Genomic DNA, 21,250 nt, shown 5'->3' with positions numbered 1-21,250 from the left:
CGCAGTTCTCATTTTTCAATTGATAAACCAGAATGGGGTAGCGACCAAGCCACAATCGTAAAATGAAAAGCTAGAATGCATTTATGGAATGAAGATCACTCAAACCCCTGCACTCTGCTCTCTCTTGTCCCTGTGGCTCACTGAGAGGCCCAGGCTTTCTGTCAAGGGGCCAGTAGGAGGAGAGCTGTAGGGTCCAGAACGTAGCACTTAACACTTCTGAGACCTTGAGAAGTCACCCAAGTGCTTAAGACCTAGTTTTCCCCACCTATTAGGTAGAGATAATTAGCTCTGCCCTTCCTGTCATTCAGGGTTATTGTGGGAACCAGATGACTTAGTAGATCTAACAGCATCTGTGCCAAGATGTGGAGTATTTTAATTATCTTTAATTGTCTTGTAATTTATAATGATTTTAGACAGTTTAAGTGAGACTGGGTTTGAATTCCAATTTTTCCACTTACCTAACCTCTCTCTGCCTCCATTTTTCATCTGCATAGGCAGTAATGATGTTTCTTTTTATGTAAGCCTGTTATGAGGTTAAATAAGTAAAAGGCGAAAGATTTATACGATCTGAAGAGAAACCAGAGTATAGAGGTTAAATAAGTGAGTACATGCCAAGTGTTAGAACAGGGCCTGGCTCACAGCAAGGTCTCATTGAGTGCCCAGTTATTATTGCTCTTTGTTGCAGTTTCATGTCTTACCACGGTAATGCTTCTGAAAACCGAAGTGAGCGTTGACAGCATCTTCTTCAAGTAGCAGAAACAAACTAAAATAATTATTATGGTCAACATCACGTCAGTCTTCTGCCCTTAAATCCAAATCCTGGTTTTTTATTTAAGCCCAATGCACCTTGAAGGGGACTGAGGTACTTATATGTACTTTAGACTTGAGTTGACCTTGCCTAATGAAGTCATAAATGAGATAGCAGTACAGTTTTTCTGAAGGAGCATTGATATGAAAGAAAAGCTGAAAGATAATTTATATCATTTTTGGAGAGTAAATTTAAGTTATAATAACTTCCATATCTGGTGTAGTTTGGGAGGGAAATACTAACCTTATTTGTGGTCATTGTGATGTTTATTTTTGACTATAACATTTACTCAAAGAGGAACTAAAAGCTGTCTTTTTACCTCATAGTATTTACAAATAATACTGACCGTTTTATGCTACAAGCCATGAAAGTTTGTATCTGAGAGGTGAGGACCTTACATTACCTAGTCATGACATGTTACATACCTTAATTCTGGGCCCCGGCGTGCTCTTTCTGTAGGAAGTCTGCGGTCCTGCAGTTCTTCAGACTGCTTTAGTAAAGTGATGCCGCCAAGGAAAAAGAGAAGACCTGCCTCTGGGGATGATTTATCTGCCAAGAAGAGTAGACATGACAGGTATGTCACAGAGACGCTAGTTCAGAACTGATGAACCCATGGCAAAGATGCACCATCCTCCCTAGCCCAGTGTGGGTCTTACCATCTTCCCTAACCTAGTGTGGTTCTTCCGATTGTGCAAATGCCAACTGGAATATTGCTTTGGTTCTTCCAGGTGACCTTCCAGTGTGTAATTATTTCTTGATTTTACTTTAGGTTTAGGTTTATTTTAAAAAAGCTTCCTCTTACTTAGTATAGTGATCTGCCAGAACGGGTGTAGGTTCTTCCAAGGGCCTGTTATCTGTGCCTGTTGGGGACCACAGGTGGTGTGTATCTGTTCTGTGAGAGGGTCTTGCTCACCCAGTATTGCCACAGAAGTCCCATAGTTGCCTTTGCAAAGAACTAAAGGACTTGCGCCCTTAGCTGCAGTAAGTGGCCTGTCCTGAATAGGCTAAACCTGCCTGGAACAATAGCTGAGCTGAGGTTCATTTTCAGAAGTGACAATTTGTTAGAAATTGAAAATCAAGACGGCTTAACCCCTTCTCTTTCAGACAACGAACTGTTAATTTTGACGACCTCAAAGATCTGTTAGACTTGTTTATTTTAGACATCTTTATTGTTTCACCCTGATTTTAATGTCATTTTTATCTCTCTAAAGAAAAAGAACTGAACATTGTCATTTTAATCTATTGTGCCTTTTCCCATATTCCTAAAGACAGAAGCTCTGTAGATCACTTCACTGATGGGCCTGAACTTCCACATCTATAAGTCAAAGAGATTAGATTAGGTTAGATTTTTCTGTTCTTTCTTGCTGAAATACTTTATTTTTCTGCAACTCAGAAGGATAGAGAGATAAAATAGTGTCACTGTGTCTCAGATGAGCAAAAAATATTTTCTAAAAGAGATCATGGTAGTTTAGAAGATAACCACCAGCAGTATAGACCAGTGATTTTTTTTTTGTGTTTTTTTAAGCTTTCAGGTTACTTGACAATCTTTTGGTGATTAGATGTTTTTATTAAGTTCTAATAATCACAGCATTTTGTAACTATCTGTAGTACCACAGTCTGATACTAATTTAGTATGGGAAAGCCATTTTAAAAACTGGTTAGTGGGATTGCTGCAGAAAGGCGTACCCTTATTGATAGCATTTTAGGGGTCACCCAAGGAATTGGGGATCCTCCAGCATTATGAGTTTCATCAACTTTTTTTTTAGCTTTACTTACATACTATAATTTGTACAATTTCAGTGTACAGTTCAGTGGTTTTAATTAAATTGTGAGAGTTGTGCAGCCATGGTGCAACAAACCAGTTTTAGCAGATTTGTATCACTCCAGTCCATAATGCCCCTTCCCACTCATCTTCTGCTTCTGGCCGCAGCCCCAGGGTAGCCGCAAAGCCGTTCCCCTCTCTAGAGTTGCCTGATCTGGACAGTGCATATAAAATGGCCCTATTGTGTCTTGCTCCTTTCACGAGGTTTAGCCATATGGTATTATTTCATCTGATGAGTGGTACTCCTTTTTAGGTAGGTTTTTTTTAAGCAGGTAAAACCTTACAGTCTTATGTAGATCTTCAGGTTGTTGCTCAGTTACAGACTTGGAGCTGAGCTAGGAGTACCTACCTGAATCTGGAATTGGAACATTGGTGTGTGAATGCTTGGGTAGTATCCACCTTTGTTCTTAACGTGACTGGCTACCTTTTATAGAAAAATATAAAACCATGGCTTACAGTTTCAGTAATTTAACACTGATAGCCATTTTATTTTTATTTTGGTATTGAACTCAGAGTCTTTAATCAGAGATTATCTACAGTGAAATCTAGGTCATGAGTAAATACTCATTAAAAAAGAATTATACTTGATTTTTATATTTTTAATGTAAATAACAATTATTTATACAAATATATATACAATATATTTAATGATAGCTTATATATGAATAAGGGGTAAACTGATGTAAACTTTCTATCAGTGTCAGTGTTTTAAGCATACTGCTCTTCTCTCCTTCCCATATGGGGAACATCTTGGGCCTCAGCCCTGAGTTATCATGAAATAAGGAATTATTGCTGAAGTCCCAGTATTGCAGAAGGAGTTTGCTATGTTTCCTGTTAGTTCTCTTGGTTATGTTGGGTGTTTCCACGGAGTTGTAGGGTTTCTCTGTACTGCTCCCTTCGAGGTCTTCAAGGCCCCCTTGCCAGGAAACAATCCAAGGAGTTTTCTCTTGTCGACCTTGCTCCTTTGGGACCAGATTTGATGTTTCATTTTGTTTGATGCTTCCTCGAGGTGACTAATATTGACATGTCCTTCCTTAGACTGTGCTCTTTGCCCAGCTGACTTGTAAGAAGTCAGGAGGAATTAATACAGAGGCATGAGTAAGTTCTAGGGTCATTGATTAAGCAAAATACTTTAAACATTTCTTGCTGCATCTCACTGTCATTCTGTAGTTAGTGCTGGATACTGAAATAGAAGAGAGTCTATCAATATCTGTTCTGTTCTTACCACTATTTGCCAATCAGAGAAAAGGCTGTATTAAATGCTTACCACTTAATTCTATATTGGGTATGACTGTGCTTAAAACTAGTTTTAAAAGCTGAAACTTCTGAATGCAAGAAGTAAAATATTTAAGATATACTTATGATAGTGATTGAATAGATGTCTAGTTTGGGTAAAATAAAAAAAATCTGCTCTTCAAAAATAACTCAGCATCTTTAAATAACTTTAAACTGCTTTTTTCAATTTCTAGTATGTATAGAAAATATGATTCAACTAGAATAAAGACTGAAGAAGAAGCCTTTTCAAGTAAGAGGTGCTTGGAGTGGTTCTATGAATATGCAGGTAGGTAATCATTTTTTATATCTTCTAACACTGACCCTCATAAAAGCAAGGAATACCCTAGAGGGAATTAAAGAACAAAAAATAGGTACTCTGTGTGTGTGTGTCCCTCTGTGTTTGAGGGAGGGAACATAGTTGAAACAAATCACCCAATGTCCTATTTATAGCTGGCAGCTAAGCCAAAGAATTCAGAACACTAGAAGGGAACTGAAAAGATGAAATGCTCTTGGGAGGATACTTTGGATTGCTTGGAAACCTATTTAGAATGCTGGTAATGGGTGGCTATTTGGTTTACGCATGAAAGTTAAAATAAGCCTTGCTGCTTTAAACCTTTATGTGGTGCAGTAGAATGTCCTATATTGAGTGTCTCTCTTTGAAAGATTATTTGGCAGAAAATGTTTGTTTTATTTAAAATGTCTTATATTCAGTCTCATTTTTGCAAGCATTGTAATTGGTTGGTTAATGTAATAAACCCAAGGTTTGTTGTTGTGACTGTGTGTGTTATAAAAAAGACAAAAGCAATTTTTCAGACGACCTGGAGCTGAGAGCTCTTGAACCTTTCCTCTTCACTTCATTTCTGGTCAGCTCATACTTACCAAATTGACTGTTTTGAACTTTAAAATGAATTTTCCTGTTAGCAGCCACTGCTCCCCCCCAGGTTCCCTGTGTCTTCTGTTATCTTATTAAACAACAACAACAAACGACGACAAAAAAATTAAATCATCTGCAAGATTCTCTAACAATCTATTCCACCTTCACCTGATACTTACAATCCTTGCTACCTACAGATAACGTAACTCACTGCTATCCCATTTGGGAATGTTTTTCTCCACTTTTCCGTCTGACAAGCTGCCGACATCGTCTAATCCCCCTAATTAGTGCAATCGCCGCTTTGTACTCCCATGGGACGATTTTTACAACTAGTATTGATATCCCTTTACTGGATATCAAAATGAGGATTCTTCCTGTGCATTGATCTTGCTGTTCTCCCCCTCCCTCCTTTCTGATGAAACCTGTGCACTTTTGGCCGCAGAGAATTTTCTAGGCAGGAAACCCAGGCCAGGTCAGTCATATAGTTTACTGGATTTTTAGATAGAGGCTGGTGTTGGCCTTGGGAGGATGTGATCCTGATTGCTGTTGGCCTGGGGCTTCTGTTAGTCACCCCAGTATCTTTCTAGTTAAGTCTCTCTCATTACTTGACCTAAATTGAGCTGGCTTTTCTTTGTAGGACATGGCAGTAATACAGATATTTATATGGTCTTAGAATTTATCTGCTTTCGTGCTTATGTCATTAGAATATGCATCTCTTAAAGATATCTTGTATTCCCAGTAGAGGTAACTGGTACTGTCTCTGGTTGCTGAATGAATGAAGACTTTCTCCTTTGTGTGTCACTCATTTATGAAGATCTTTGCTTCTCTTGTTTTGGTTCACCTTTCTTGTCATGAAAATGTTTCATAAAATGGATACTGTAAACAGGGGAGGCATGCTTAGTCCTACCATCATAGCACAGCTCTATAGATTTGTCTTCCTTAACAGGCAAACATAAATTGTTCCATAGTACAAGCCACAGTTCTATTTTCCTTAAAAAGAGAGTAGGCTATAATTTTCTTTCTGTGCTTTTCTCTGGTTGCAGAGGTGACATGTGGGATAAAGATTAAGCCACATTCTTTAGGTTCCTCAAGATTGCTGCTGGTACTTCCTTGTGGTTCATTCCTGTAAGAAGTTTCTGTGGGTGTGGCTCTATTTTTTTTTAAGCCCTCCCTCCTCCCCCACTTTTTTTCCTTCCTTTTGTGAATCTTATCAGTAAGGAAAAAGGGTTGACTTGGGAATAATTAAAAGTCCCAACTGACATTTGCCATCTCTTTTACTAGCCCAGCCACACCAATAAAAACTGTAGGTCAGTATTATTCAGGAAAAAAACTTGTGGTGAGAAGACCAGAGTGAGTGACAAGTTGGGCTGGAGGACTAATCTGGGACAGGCCGAGAGGCAGTCCGGCCTTAGCTGCCAGAAGCAGAGCTAGCTGGTCTGTGTTGAAGATAATGCAGACTCCCTGCCCTGATCCTGAAGGGGAGTAAGGGCTGAAGGGGTCTGGCAGGGGTGGTTGTTCACATGGGTGGGCCTGGATGTCTTCGGGGTACGCTTCACCACCACCCCCCCACTCTGGTTTTTCATAACTCCTCTGGCCTGAGTGCCCCTCCTCCTGCTTCTCTCTGGCCAGTTAACCCCAATCTGGGCACATTTCATGATGCTGCTCTCACCTTTTAAATCACTGTCAACTCAAATTTCTGATTCTTAGAAATTTAGTAAGTAAAACCTTTTCCACTAGAGACACTTCCTTTCTCTGTTGTTATAGGTTTACTCTTTTCTGTACTTTAATACTTTAGGTCTTTAGATAATTTGAGACTTTAGGAAGAACAGGAGAGTATTGTTTATGCCAGTTACCATTTGAAACTGGACCCCACATCTTTTCAATAGAATGAAAATAATCAGTTTTACATAAATATTTTATCTAAATAGCTCCTGCTTTCTGAACTAATGTCTAACATTAGTGGACTAAGCCACATATACAGGTGCCAGCATTGACTTCAGAGTTACACTAAAGATCTCCTATCTAGGTCAAAAAAGCTCTACAAGTCCTGACTGTAGACTCTTCGTCTCCTTTTTGGATTCAGTTCTGTAGCAGAATTGTTTTTTTTCCATTTCCCAGAAGGAGATTAGGGACCAGGAGCCAGGTACTCAGTGACCAGGTGGTCTGTCACTGTACTCAGTGACCAGCGATAGTAACAACCACGAGAGGACACAGCGTGGCTGTGTTTACCACAGTGCAGTTTGGTGTAATTGCTGAAACTTTACCAGGGGTTAGAGCCTGCAGGAAAGATCAGTATTTTTTTTTTTTACCTTCACTCCTCTATTCATTTGGTGAAATGACTCTAGCCTGGAGCCAAATAACCAACACCGAGTTTAGCTTTGTTTATTTTAATAATGAAAGCATGTTAAAGACAAAGTGCACAAATACATAATAGAAATAAAGGTAGTGGCAGAATTTTATGTGAAAGTCAAGGCCAGTACAGTAAAAACAAACATTTTAAATGAGCATAGTTTAAGGTGCATCTAACAGTGATCACATCTTTTTATTGAAATGTGTCTGTAAATTACACATTATGAAAAATGACAGCAATATGCTCAAGACAGACTAAGATTAGTTGATGGAAGTCAATTAATTTTTATAAGTATCTAAAAGTTTTTCTGGATAACTGCAGGAAATAGGAATTTAAAAGTATCTGGATATACTTTATTTTTTCTGTTTATAGCCATGTATTATTTAATCTAATTCTAGTATTGTAAGTTATTATACACAATTCCTTTTCTGTAGATGTACCGCTAGCACCTTGTGACCATCGCATCTGAGAGCTAGCATTTAGGTATAGCTAAAAAAAAAAAAACAAACCTATCTTCATCGAACCCTCCTTTTAACCTGCTTTGTGCTGGCCTTAGATAGTAATTTTTCTTTTATCTCAGCCTAGGTACTTTACAGTAGTGGAATGATGAAAAGAGCTATGAACATACAGAGACCTGCACATGCCCAATGTTCTGTGGACCAATATAAAATGTATTAACTAACAAAAATAAAGTAATTGTATGGCTCTTTCATAGGAAGATTATCTTACACATTCAGTGAAAAAAGATGTAGAATTTATAGGGATGGCATGAACTCATGTGTATGAATAAAAAAATTTAAAACTGCGTTTCATTGTATATTTGCACATATGTAAATAACTGGCAGAAAGGTCTGGAAGGATACATGCTTAAATGATTAGGAAAGGGAGAAAGCAGACTTTCTTTTTTTATTCCAACTCATTCTAACCTTCTGTTTTTGAGTATTTTGCTTGTGGATGTATTGCAGCTCCGCAGCTGAGTGTGTGCTCAGTGTTTCTCCGTTTGAATGAGACTGGGATGCCTGTCTCATTATTTTTATTTGCTGCTGTTTTGAGGCGTTATTAGCCATTGCTATTAGACAAAAGAAAGAATGAGCATAAATATTCGCAAAGGGGAGGCAGATGATTAGTGTGTACCGGGAAGTCCAAGAGAATTACCTGGGTAAACTTATACACACTCAGTATGTATGCCTTCCATACACCCGCAGGTTTATAAATGCCGCAGGTTTATAAATGGCTTATTTTAGGGAAGGGTGACTACAGAAACTCAAAAGGTTGTCTTTGGGGGATAGAGAGGTTTGAGGGGATCCTTTTTAAGTTTTTACTTAATTTTTTTTAAACTTTCACTTTTAAATAAACATTTTGGGACATGTGTATGTATAATACAGAAAAAAATAACAAGATAATGTTTAAATAAATGATTTTCTTCTAATAATCAAGATAAGTAGGAATACATTGAAAAAGATAGAAATGAATCAAGAAAACTTCAGAAAAGGTAACAAAATTGAACATATGAAACAAAACCTTTTGCAACAGAATAGTACATTTGTGATTAAAAGAAAATAACAGCACATAGAAAAAGTATTTGCTCTCACCTGTTTTATGTGGAAGGTCCTGAGTTGTGACTTTAGGGGTGCCTAGGATCTGAAGTAGACAAGTAACCTAAAACTTGCCAGTAAGTGCTACAGGTGATTTTAATATTCATTCTTTGTTGAGAACAATCACCTTATACTTTTATTGTGGTCTAGTTATTACTTTGTATTAAAAGTACTTTGTGTTTGTTTTTCCTTCCCAAAGAGCAGGCAGCATGTTTTATTCACATTTAGCAAGTAGCCCAGGACTTAGCTCCAATATGTGGCCAGTAGATGTTATCTGAAACTGAGGCATGTTAAGATGGCTAATTCTGCTGGACTTGATGAATTGTTAGATCGAGAAACTGTGGAAAGATTCCTATATTCTGGCATTCATTCATAACATTCATTGAAGTTTATGGAGCAAGTATTCCATGTCAGGTGGTTTGTTCGGGTTATAAGAACACTAGAATAGGTCTTATTTGAAGAACATGGAGCAAAAGACAGATGAGTGGGGTTAATATAGCTGTGCTCAGTGGGTAACACATTGCTGACATGGCCTGGCCTCTAGGTAGGACTAGAGAGATTAGGAGGACTGTCTGTCTGGTTTCAGTCCTAACGATTGAGCCAGTTAGCCAGGTAAAGTGAAGAGGGAGAAGGACTGAGGCCTCAAAGAGGAAGGTGATGTTGGGTTGGTGTCAGAGTGGGCAGCATAGACCACAGGTAGGAAGTGTGTCTGGATCTTGGTTTCATTCATTTGACAATATTTGTTGATATCTTTCTTTCCAAGAAATCTGATTTGAAGGTGGAAAGATAGGAGGCTGAAGAGGAAGGAGGGCATTAAGGTGCACTAGCTTATAGGGAATCTTTTTAATATTTCAAAGACTTTGGGCTTGAGACAGTGGGGAACCATTGAAAAATTTTAAAGCAGTTTGGGGTTTGTGTTTGAGATTGCTTAGGTCACTGAGTGGCATGTGCGTCAGAGGAGAAACAGGGAGTGATGAGGGACTGCTGTGGTGATGTGAGAGAGAGGCTAAAGCCTGAGCAGGCCACTGTAGTTCTGGTGCACGGGGAAGTAAAATTGCAGAACACTTGATTGTTGACTGGATGTGGAAAGTTTGGGAGAAAGAACTCAGGATGACTCTTACTCAGACTTCTGTTTCTGGTGGTTCCTCCAGCTGAGATGGAATTCAGGAAGATGAAGGCATCTCACATGGAGAGACAGTAGACTCAGTGAGGGTGGTGATTGGTAATGGGGTTGCTGCAGGAGTAGGTTTGGAGCAGAATATCATTTTAATTGTGCCAGTTATATAGGTGGTGGTGGCAGCCAGGTGTTGGTGTGATAGACAGGCCAAAAGTAAGGGTTAAGTGTGGGCCAGAGTGAGACGGGATACTAGTGCCTGGAACTGTGATTCTATTTGAAATTCCCTAGGGAGAGTGCACAGAATGGATTTAGAAGCACATCAAATTAAAGTGTGGAGAAACAAAGGAACTCATAAAGAAGCCAGAACACTAGAGGTTAGAAGGAAAGCCAGAAGTGGTACTTTGATAAGCTGTGGGAGGAGAAATTTTGTCAAAAAAGAACTGCTTATTTTCAGAAAGCATAGAGAGTTCAAATAAAATGAAGACTATGTCTATTAGACTTGGCAATTAGGGGCTTATTAATTACCTTGACAAGAAGAACCTGAACAAGAAGCCAACCTGTAATAGTTGAAGAATGAATGAGAAATAACTTAGAGATGGAACCTGTGGACAGTTCTTTCAGGAAGGAGAAGCTACAGCTTGAATGGGAAGAGTCTTAATTGCCTTATAAAGAATAAAGAGACTACTTGATTTTTTTTTTTTGTATAAAAGAAACAGTTATATAGTTTCCTATTTAATTTTATGAAGAATATTGTATCGTTCTTTTCTACATTTCCAAAAATTAGATTTTCATATTAAGTTTATAGCAAAATGGGAAAAGATGTTTAAGCTCAAGAGTAGGAATGGAGCTCCGGCAGGCAGCCTTGTCTTTAAACTTAGAATATATGTACCAGTGTCCACAAGTTGAAAGACATGGTGATAAATTGACTTTAGAGGTTGCACAGGAAAGATTTATATCTTTACTCCATGGAAATTGCAGGATATTTTTTACTTTAAACGGATGATTTCTTTCTTCGTAAGGAATTACGGCCTATAAGTGTTAACTTGACTTTAGTTTACTTTTAATAGTACATATTTTTGACATTGCCCTACTACTGCAATAGTAATATTGTGCACGGCTAGATTTAATTTATATAAGATTGCATTTCATCACAGGTACTGATGATGTTGTAGGTCCTGAAGGCATGGAGAAATTTTGTGAAGACATTGGGGTTGAACCAGAAAATGTAAGTCTTAACTTACTAAGTTGAGTCATATCAGTTGATTACTTTTCTTAATTTTTTTGTCTCTTGACAAATAAATCATAATAAAGCAGTAATAGTGTTGGTTTTTTTTTTCTCCTCATGAGGCAATCTAAGAAATAACTTCCAGTTCTAATTTGAGTCGTAAGCAGAAATTTTTGCCATAATTGGTATGGTGTCACTATAGCTTTTTTTCGCTTATTATATTTCTTGTAACCTGAAGGCTTGGTACTGTGATAAATAATTAAACTACATGTTTAAAAAGCATGGACTTGTGCATCTACAGTGGCAGATGTGGTGGGGCACTGTGTCACTGCATGGTGAATCTTTGTCCCCATCGTGTTCAATGTAGAGCTTGTCTGGGACTTAGAATAACTAAATTAAGTAGGTTGTAATTATCAGGAATATTTCACAATTCTTATTTCCAAGTGAATGTCACTCAGAAAGTGATTTCTTTTAAGTGTACAAGTCCTTTTAAAAGTATTTACTTTTAAAATTTTAATTTGAAGTTATTTTTTATGCTTAATTATTTTTATGTAGCTCATATCCTGTTACTGTTGAGTATTTTTTCCTGTTTCTCCACTTTGCTCTTAGGTGAAAATAAAAAAATAGTAGCCCTGGCTCATTGACCATGCAGGTGGATGTGTAAGCCTTTCAGTTCACAGATATATGTAAGACCAAATAAATTTATGGTTTGGAAGAGCCAGGTGGCAAGAAAATTGAATTCTATGCATATGTCATGCTCAAAGAAAAAAAGTAATTGAGACGTCACTCTTCCTTCTTAAAACCTTTTTTTGCCATTATTTTTTACCCTCAGTAAAACTTTCAAATCTTCTAAAAAGCCTTGGAATGGAATGTCTTTGATTTACTACATGGGTCTTTGTCTTGCTTTATTTTATTTTAATGTGATCCAATTTGGTGTCTATAAACTATTCAATCTTGGGACACCTGGGTCAATAGTATTATGCCTAATCCAGCCCGCAGACTATTCATAGGCTTAGAAAAGAACATGCCCCTGACTTTTAGAAGGGAATTCTTCCCATGGGAGGTGGGCCAAGGTTGAGAGAGTGTTTTTGGAGCGTAGTGGTGGCGACGGCATGAAAGTGAACCTAGGGATTTCCCAGCGGTGGAGATTGGAAGACAGTGTTCAGGCTGCAGGTCTAAGTGGGGGTGGGAAACATTTATCCCCAGAGGACAAAGGCCCGTCAGGATGGCAGGTATTGATTCCGACTGAATATAAAGGGAGGCTTGGCTCCTCATAGTCCCTCACCCCCAAACACCAGTACACAATAAAAGAAGCTGCTGTTACTACCTTTATGCTTTTGGTGATATGAGTCCTTTAGTTCTCTATTTCTGTAGGAATAGCAGTAGCCTGGAAATGTTGAATCACATTGAAGAATAAAAGACTGAATTTCATAATGTTATGCCAAGTATTTATTGCTGTACTTCAATTCCAAGATGCTACTACTAGAATTTGTATTATTTCATACAATCAGTAAGAAAGAAAAATATTGCTAAATAAACCAGTGTGCCTTCAATATGGATACATCCTAGTTTCAGGAACGTTAACATTTGAAAAACAAGTGGTGAAATAGTTTTTTAAAGCCTGGCCTGCATTGATGAGTAAGGGCGTTAAAGTAGGTAAACCCCTTATACCTCACCTGGTATCTGTAAATTATGAAATCTAAGTAGGCTTGTAAGATTTAAGTCATGTTTCACTTACTAAGGTAACAGCAGAGCTGCTTATTTAAGTAGTTTGCTTCCTTATCAGTATCATAAGGGAAAGTCTGAGAGTATCTGCCTTGGCTGTTTGATCATATTTCATGCATACGTGAGTGTATTCCTGTACCCTCACCATTTTTTTATCTTATGTGTATGTGTGGAATATTTAATTTCTGTGATAGAGGATTGAGTATACTATAGTCTAAAAAGATCAAGTTTGAATTTGAGAATGTGCATTAGTTCACCTAGGCAAACTGACATATGCAAGTCAGAATTCCAAGAAAAGCTGATGGAGAAGGGGAAAGTTCACTAGTTTGTGAACAGTTGAGGAATAAGTAACCCCTTCTTTTTTTGAGAAATTCTTCTGAGTAGCCTATGTCACCATTTTTTTTTTTAAAGATTTATTTATTTATTCATACAGAACTGGGGTACAGGCCAGAGATGCGGAGGGTGAGAGGATTCACCAGAGACAGAGCGGGAAGCAGAACAGGCAGATCGACGAAGTACACTGCTGAGGGGAGCAGCGGGCGGGTCAGGAGAGGTCTGCCACGCCATGTGGTCACCTCCGGGGCAGGCGGGAATCGAACTCATGCGGAAGCGGCTCTAGATTCTCAGTGCTGTGCTTTAACCCGCTGCGCCACCAGGGAGGGCCATGTCACCATTTTTTAATCCTAGAATGTGATGATGTACATAAGTTGAAACACTGGTTTGCTAATCAGTTCTAGTAATCTGGATTTTTTTAAATCTAAAAAACCTAAGTACTTAAAAAATTGGTATGAACTGATGAGTTGATGAAGAACCTAGAGATTTAGTGGTTTCTCACTGCAACAAATTTCTAAAGTGGAAAGCCATAAAGCCAGCCTGAGGAGAAAACTTCATTAATTTTGGATAATAAATTAGATAAAATAGGATATTTCTTTTTTAGTCCATGATCTGATTCGCAAACATATAAAAAGGACATTTTCTGAACCTACTAAATTCCACTTTATGGAATTCTTAATGTCACTGTCTGTCAGATACTTAACTTGCTGACATCAGTTCTATTTGGCTGCTGGTCTCATTATTTTATGTTACACTATCCTTCCACCACCACTACCATCTTACCCAGTTGGGCACATGGATGGTGGCTTAATAACTTGGGCAGTTCTTCTCATAGTTGAAATAAAGCCTTAGATGCTTGTGTTAAAAAAAAAAAAAAATCAAACTAACTCCTAAACTTGGAGTATACTGCTCCCCAGTTAACTATATTACAGAATGTAAATTTTTTCCCATTGCTTTTTGGTTTGTTTGTTACAGCAAATGGAGACAGCCATTCAGCACCCATTCAGTTTTTACATAATGTCCATGTAATACCTGCATGTTCCTGGTTTTGGATGACTGTCAAGGACTGACATGTCAGTTGCTCCTCACCTTAGGGCTTTGAGGTAGATGAAATGCGAAGGTGTTGTCCCCTTCCCAGCAATGCTTAGCCTGAGCTCTGTCCTTTTGCAGAGCCTTTGACAGGGCTCAAAACTAGATGCACCGTTGGGATGTCTTTTTATCTTTACACCTTTGGGTATTAGTAACACACCATCAGTATCTAGCTCTCCCATCTTTTCTCTACAGCAGCTAAGTTGTCACAGTTCTTGAAACCTGCAGCGTTTCAGAAAACTCACTAAAATCAAGTGTGATGCTGAGGGGCCCCTCCGCCCCCAAGTGACTGGGCTGAGCATATATCCTAGCCCATTTCAGGCACAGTGCTTTTAAGTGAAATGTTGGCAACTCTAAATTTTCCCCTAGTGTCATGTAGTTCACAGTGTATTTGTCGCACCATCAGTGTGTGTCCCATCACCCACCTTTTCACTTTTTAACATTCTGATCTGTACCTTCCCTTTTTTCACTTAATGAATCTTGGAAACTCTGATTGTTTGTACTGACGGCACTTCTGCCTTTGTCTCATTGGTGGCGTAGTGTATTCCTTTGTAATTGTATTCAGCAGGGAAGTGTATTAGATTAGTTCGTTATGAATATATGTTTTGTTGTTTGGTTCTTTACTGCCACATAAATTTGTAGAGCAGTAAATGTTGCTGAACATCCATCTTTGTGTACATGTGCAGATACAGCGATAAGATAACTTAGGTGGAGATGCTGAGTTAATAATGGGTTTCAGTTTTGGTAGCCTTCTGCAGAATTGCCCTCTGGAGAGGCTCACTGCTTTACACTTCTGCTATCATTTATCAGGAGTCCCTGTTTCTCCAGATCTTGCCAACAGATTGGATTACCAAATTTTCAGTTGTTTGCCAAACTTATTTTGGAAGTTACCCTGTTCATATTTCAGTAACTAAACTACTGTGAACAGAACATTAGCAAGATGTTAAAATAAATTGCTCAGAGCTGTCATTCTAATTTGATTGATTTTCCTATTTTTTTTTTTTTTTCTTTTAAACAGGTAGTTATGCTTGTCCTCGCTTGGAAATTAGATGCACAAAACATGGGCTATTTTACTCTACAGGAATGGTTAAAAGGAATGACTTCTCTACAGTAAGTCCTGAAGCTACCCTGGGAGTGGTGGCGTCTCCTTCTCCGCAGCTGCCTACCCTTCTCCCTGGGAGCCCCAAGGGTGGGTGGTGACAGGAAAACCAGGTGACCTGGGCAGGTTTCACTTGGGCCATAACTGTAAAAACTACACACCATTGTTATGTGATGAGGAGGACTGTTACAGGTGAATTTTAGCATTTAAAGTTTTATCTAATGTGTATTGTTTCTCTTAATATTCTTTGAGAGCACCTTTGGCAGGTAGAAATAGATCAGCCTTTTCTTATATGTGTAATTTAAAATTTGTCTCATGGCCACTTCAAAAAAAAGAAACAGGTAGAATTGATTGTAACTTTTATTTCATACAAAATATTAGCATTCCAACATGTAATCAATATTTTAAAAAATCATTATTTTACATTCTTTTCTATATCAAGTACTCAGAATCTAGTATGCATTTTTTTATTTATAGTACAGCTCAGTCTTCATTAACTGCATTTCAGGTGCTTAGTAATAGCCACATATGCCAAGCAAGGAACGATTGTGCTAACCTGCCCACGTTTATTGTTTGTAAGGCAAAGACTTATCAATATCTGGTTTAGAGTTCATGAGAAAACGTTAGTGAGAAAAAGTAAACTATTAAGTGAAAGTATTTGATATCTTCTGTTTTAGATACTCTGATTTTAGCTTTGGGCAAATTGTAACTTCATTGGCTAGTGGGTAGAAACAAAAAATAATATTTTGTTTGTGTTACTTACCTCAGAAAGAGAAAATCAGTGATTTTACTTGTTCACTTTGTCTTTGCATGCACACGTGTGTTTGTGTGTGTGTAGAGTGTCGTTTAAAGAAGCACAAATTACTATTTTGTATTAAGCACTGAAGGGTAAAGTTGAAGTGCATGCCAACTCTAATGGTTTTGGAAGATGACGTGCCAAATCTTAACCTAACAACCTTGATCTAAAAGTGCTTGGAATGCCTTCTTTAAAAAATCATTTCTTTACTTTTTTTACATTTTTCTTTTACTTTTCTCTTTAACTATGAATAACAGACTTGATGTTATTCTGTATTAAAATTTTTAGAAATTGTCAACTTTTCATATCACAATCCATTTGTTACTATTAATCATGCTTTGTTGTGTTGGTCTTTAGTAGTTTATGTGACTTTTCACTGTCCTCCAATTTGAGTCTCACAGCTACTTTGTGAGGAAAAACAGATCAAGCTTAATCTTGAACATTTTACACATGAGGAAAATGAGGTTTAGAGGGGATATGTGACCTGGGAAGAAAATCCAAGACTTCTGATTCTCCTCTGATGGCAAGAGTAAAAAAGTCAAATCACCCTTTTACAAATATGATCTCACTTTAAGTTGCTGCACAATTTTATCTTTATGCTCTGAAAGTCTCTTTAAAAGGTGTGTTTGTTGTATTAGAGATTATAATTATTCTGTCATTGTTTTCCTCTCTGCCTTTCTTTATTGCTTCTGAATAGAGCGCGTTATGGCTGCTGTTTTTAACTGTCCGTGTAATTATGAATCATGGTCATATCAAGATTTTATTTCAAGACTTCAGAGGAGGCACCATCATTTTTTTTTTTTTTCAGACATATTTTTACTTGGTTTAAGACAATATAAATGGGTTCCAGTTCCAATGTGGGTTTGTGGAAGCTTCCTCACCCCAGCAGCCAAGGCTTGCACCCTGTAGGATGTCAGAGAACTCAACTCTACTCTGATACTGTTACAGGACAGCAAATCTGTTACAGGACAGGGAGAGAGGGGCACCCCTGAAGCCCCAAACCTGCTTGCTCTAAGTGGGTTCTGCCATCTGCTGCATCAAGACAAAACATAAAACTTTAATAAAAAGGGACTTTTAACACAGTAAATACACAATACGGAACTCAAAGAATATAACTTCTTCTAAATCCAACACCTGAAGTTACCCATCCCCTTGTGGGCAAAAGTCAACCCAAGCAAGGCCTGAAAGCTGCCACAAGCCTAAAGCACCGTCTGGCCGGGACCCATGGAAAAGGGTCAGAAATGGCCAGACAAATCTGGGAGGAAAAGAGCAAAATCAAAATCAATGTAAACACTGCCATAGTCACCTCCCTACAGGTATCCCACCCACATCTGCCTTAACCAGCCCTGGGCCAGGAAACAAGCATGGTTTCTTCGTCACATGCTTGCTGCTCCATGTGGCTTCCTCAGGTCTCCTTCGTTCTCCATCCAGCTTCCTCTTTTCTTCTCTTCAGATTCCTTCTCTTCTCTCCTTTTTCTCTGCTCAGCTCCACCCTCCTTCTGGGTGGGGCAGGGAATCTGGAACTTCCCCTTTTCCTAGGGACCACCCTGTTACAATACTATCTGCCCAGGGATGGCGTCAGATTCTACAGGTTCAGAGTTCAGCCTCTCATGACCAGCCTCCTTTAAAGTCACCAGTGGCAAACTCAGGCTGTCCCTGCGCTTCTGGCCTATCTGCTGCAGGGGTTGCCTGTGATCCCCCCTCAGGTTAATTTTATTTGTTGGATTAGCACTCCAAACTCAGGAAACCAGTTAAACTCACTGGCTCGCTGATTGTAAAGGGTACTAATGAATTCAGGAACAGCCAGATGGAGAAAGATACAGAGCGTGGTGTGGGGAAAGTGTGGCACTCCCATGTTCCCTCCAGGTATGCCATTCTCCCAGCACCTCCCTGGGCTCACCAACCTGGAAGCTCTTTGAATTCCATCCTTTTGGATTTTTTTTTAATTTCATAATTTTTGTTTTATTTTTTCATACAGAATTGGGGTACAGGCCAGAGATGCGGAGGGTGAGAGAATTCACCAGGGACAGAGTGGGGAGCAGAACAGGCAGATCGACGAAGTACCCTGCTGAGGGGAGCAGCGGGTGGGTCTGGAGAGGTCTGCTACGCCACGTGGTCACCTCCGGGGCAGGCGGGGTTCGAACTCAGGCGGAAGCGGCTTAAACTTTTTAGTGCAGTGCTTTAACCCACTGCTCCACCAGGGAGGGCTCCTTTTGGATTTTAATGGAGGCTTCATTGATAAAATCAAGGCTCCTCCGCTACTGGGTCAACCTCCAGCTCCTTTCCTCTTACCAGAGGTCAGGAGGTGGGATTGAAAGTTCCAGCTTTGTAATCATATGGGTGGGTCTCCTGGCAACCAGCTCCCACCCTCGGTGCTTCCCAAAGTCTCCTCACTCACATAACAAAAGACACATTTATCATTCTCAACACTTAGGAAATACCAAGGGTTTTGGTAACTGTGAGTCAGGAACTGTGACAAAGACCAAATATATGAGATATATATTTTGATCATTTGAATGATATTTCTTGTCAATCACATTTTTGTACAGTTCTTTGATCCTTTTTGCATTTTCTTTGGCAAAATATTTTCCACAATGCCAGGCTTTGCCCATCTGTTTTGAGGGCTGAGATTTCCTGGTAGAGATCTCAGGTGTTAGAGATGATAAGGATTCTCAGGCTCTTTCCTGGGAACTCTGTTGCCACGTTGTGTGTTACAGGAGCTGGGGAAGGCTTCCTATGGAATGCTGCTACTTGGGCCGTAAAGTTCAGGGTGTAGTGACAAGCCTGAACTACTGCGTTGGCATTGAGGGATCTACTTTCTTTTATGATATGAAACTCTGAGATTGGTTTCCTCGTCAAAGAGGTGGACATAATTACTCAGAATAACCGTTTGTGTTTCTTTGTAGTTCAAAAGTAGTTCCTTTTCCAGTTTTAGGGACCCCCGCCCCTCACGCCCGCTCCTTCTCACCTCTCTGGATTCATCATTTGGTCAGCAAATACTTGATTGGTCTTGATGGCCACTCATAGTATTGTACTAATAGAGATCTAAAAAAAAATTCTGTACTTCATTTTTATTAATTCCAATTAGAGTCCAAAACATTTCACTGGAGAAACCTAATAAAACCAAAACTTCAGCAAAAGAGGTTTTGCTAGAGGGGGCACGGGAGTGCCACACTGCACGCCCTGTGTCTTTCTCCATCTGGCTGTTTCTGAATTTATTCGTACCCTTTACAGGGACATCCATGAGTAAGAAAGAGTCCTGGGGCAAAAGGATCTTGGAAGCGGTGTTTAGGCAAGAGATTCAAAAGCAATAAGGCTACTTTTCTCTCTCTTTTAAAAAATTATTTATTTCATGCATATAAGAACTGGGGAATGGGCCAGAAGTGCAGGGGGTGAGAGGGTTCACCAGAGACAGAGTAGGGAGCAGAACAAAGCAGATTGACTGAAACACGCTGCTGAGGGAACTGCACAGCCAGGCAAGACAGGATGGAACTCTCGCTGCAGTGGCTGAGGACAGCCTCATAGTGCTGCACTTTAACCCCTGTGCCACCAGGGAGGCCCAGGCTACTTCTCTTTTTGCTACTTGAATTGACTAAATAAGGAAAGAAAACTCAGAGGCTAATTATTTACAAGCTCTAAAGGCAGAAAGTGTTGTCTCTTGTTTGGATTTTTTTTTCTCTTTTGCTGAGGTTTTGGTTTTATTAGGCTTGTTCAGCGAAATGTTTTGGACTTTAACTGGTATTAATAAAAATGAAGTACAGAATTTTTTTTTTTGATCTATATTAGTACATTTAAATACCATCCTGCATTTTAAAAAATACAGCATGGTGATAGTATGCTAAAAATAGAAAACCCCCAGGTGAGAAAATAATAATAATAATGAACAGCTGTCTACCAGAGACATTTTATGGGGGTGGAGTAGGGAATGGGATCAAAAACAGTGGGGGGAGGGAAATGCACTGGAACTATAGTTATGGCACACGGGTGATTTGGTGATGGGAAGCTCATGGGATTACAAGTGAGATGGAAAAATGCACAAAATGATGTAAAAATAAACTTATATTATTAAAAAAAAAATAGAAAGCCCACAAGATTTGGAACTCAAGTTTTGAATCAATCCTACCATCTTTTGGGTGTTTCTGGCAATGTCTCCAAAGTAAGGAAGAAAGATGAATTTTGGCTCATCCCTGGGCCTTCAGAAGTCAGACTCCTTGATCCTACCCAGAGGAGTTACGAGAAAGGTCTCCCTGGTGGTGGTCTGTGAAAGTGTTGGAAGAAGCAATGGCGGTTGGTGAGCAGTGTCCCCAAGGCTGCTACATCATTCTCAGTCAGATGCGGCACAACTTCTGTTTCAGTTGACTTTGTGTTTCATTTATTGCCTTGTTTCAAATTGTGCGTTTTAAGATTATCTCTGAGGTATCAAGCTTATATAGGGATATTTAAGCAAGACCAAAAAAAATTTTGTTCTAGAGTTGTAGCTGACTGCATAGAACTAATGGATGAACTGGAAAAACACTTTGTGGCTGATTAAATGAAGGGGCAAAGGGACTTCCCATGACCTAGGAGTGATACTTCTGATTTTATAACTTCTGAGGATTCTTGTCCTGATTTCTTGTTGCCTCTAAATCTATGACAAAGGCAAATTTCAAATAAGTGACCCCACATTATGTTTCAGGGAAATGATATTCCTTAGCAGATTCGCTCCATCACTCTGTGACTTCTGTGAGTTTTCTTACCTATGACACACTGAGAAGCAAGACTTTCCTGAGGCTGGTCAGCTGCTGCTCACTTAACTTCCGGAAACTGTTTCTTAACAGGCCTGAGTTAGACTCGAGTCCCTCTGCCACTAGATGGCAGCTTCTGGCTCAGATGGGGTGACTTGGCATCCTGGTTTCCTAATTGCGGTAAATCCAGAGATTTGCAGGACAAGGACCCTTTTAAAGCAGATTAAACTCCTCATTGACATTATTAGCTCTAACCCTTGTAACCGTCCTTAAAAGACACCTGAATAAAAAAGATGATTTGCGTATTTTATACTTAAAAGATGATTTTTTTTAAATTTAACAATTGGATTCAGATTATTCATTTTTTCTACTCCAGACAAGAGCTGTGAGCATCCCAAAGTCTTGAAGCTACTTTATT

The 21,250-nt window shown here is 39.0% G+C and overlaps 1 protein-coding gene across 4 annotated transcripts in view; it reads left to right on the top strand.

Moving 5' to 3' along the window:
• Positions 1 to 21,250, top strand: part of DCUN1D4 (DCN1, defective in cullin neddylation 1, domain containing 4) — a 60,403-nt gene that overhangs the window by 21,315 nt on the left and 17,838 nt on the right. For all 4 annotated transcript variants that reach the window (XM_012724257.1, XM_012724256.1, XM_012724259.1 and 1 more), the window contains exons 4-7: positions 1,268 to 1,382; positions 4,100 to 4,191; positions 10,996 to 11,066; positions 15,232 to 15,323. In XM_012724257.1, coding sequence (XP_012579711.1) covers positions 1,268 to 1,382; positions 4,100 to 4,191; positions 10,996 to 11,066; positions 15,232 to 15,323 — 370 coding nt within the window. The remainder of the gene's footprint in view (positions 1 to 1,267; positions 1,383 to 4,099; positions 4,192 to 10,995; positions 11,067 to 15,231; positions 15,324 to 21,250) is intronic.

This window comes from Condylura cristata, unplaced genomic scaffold (assembly GCF_000260355.1).
Source record: "Condylura cristata isolate star-nosed mole 26May11 unplaced genomic scaffold, ConCri1.0 scaffold00012, whole genome shotgun sequence".
NCBI lineage: Eukaryota > Metazoa > Chordata > Mammalia > Eulipotyphla > Talpidae > Condylura > Condylura cristata.
This window is presented reverse-complemented; position numbering and strand designations above follow the sequence as displayed.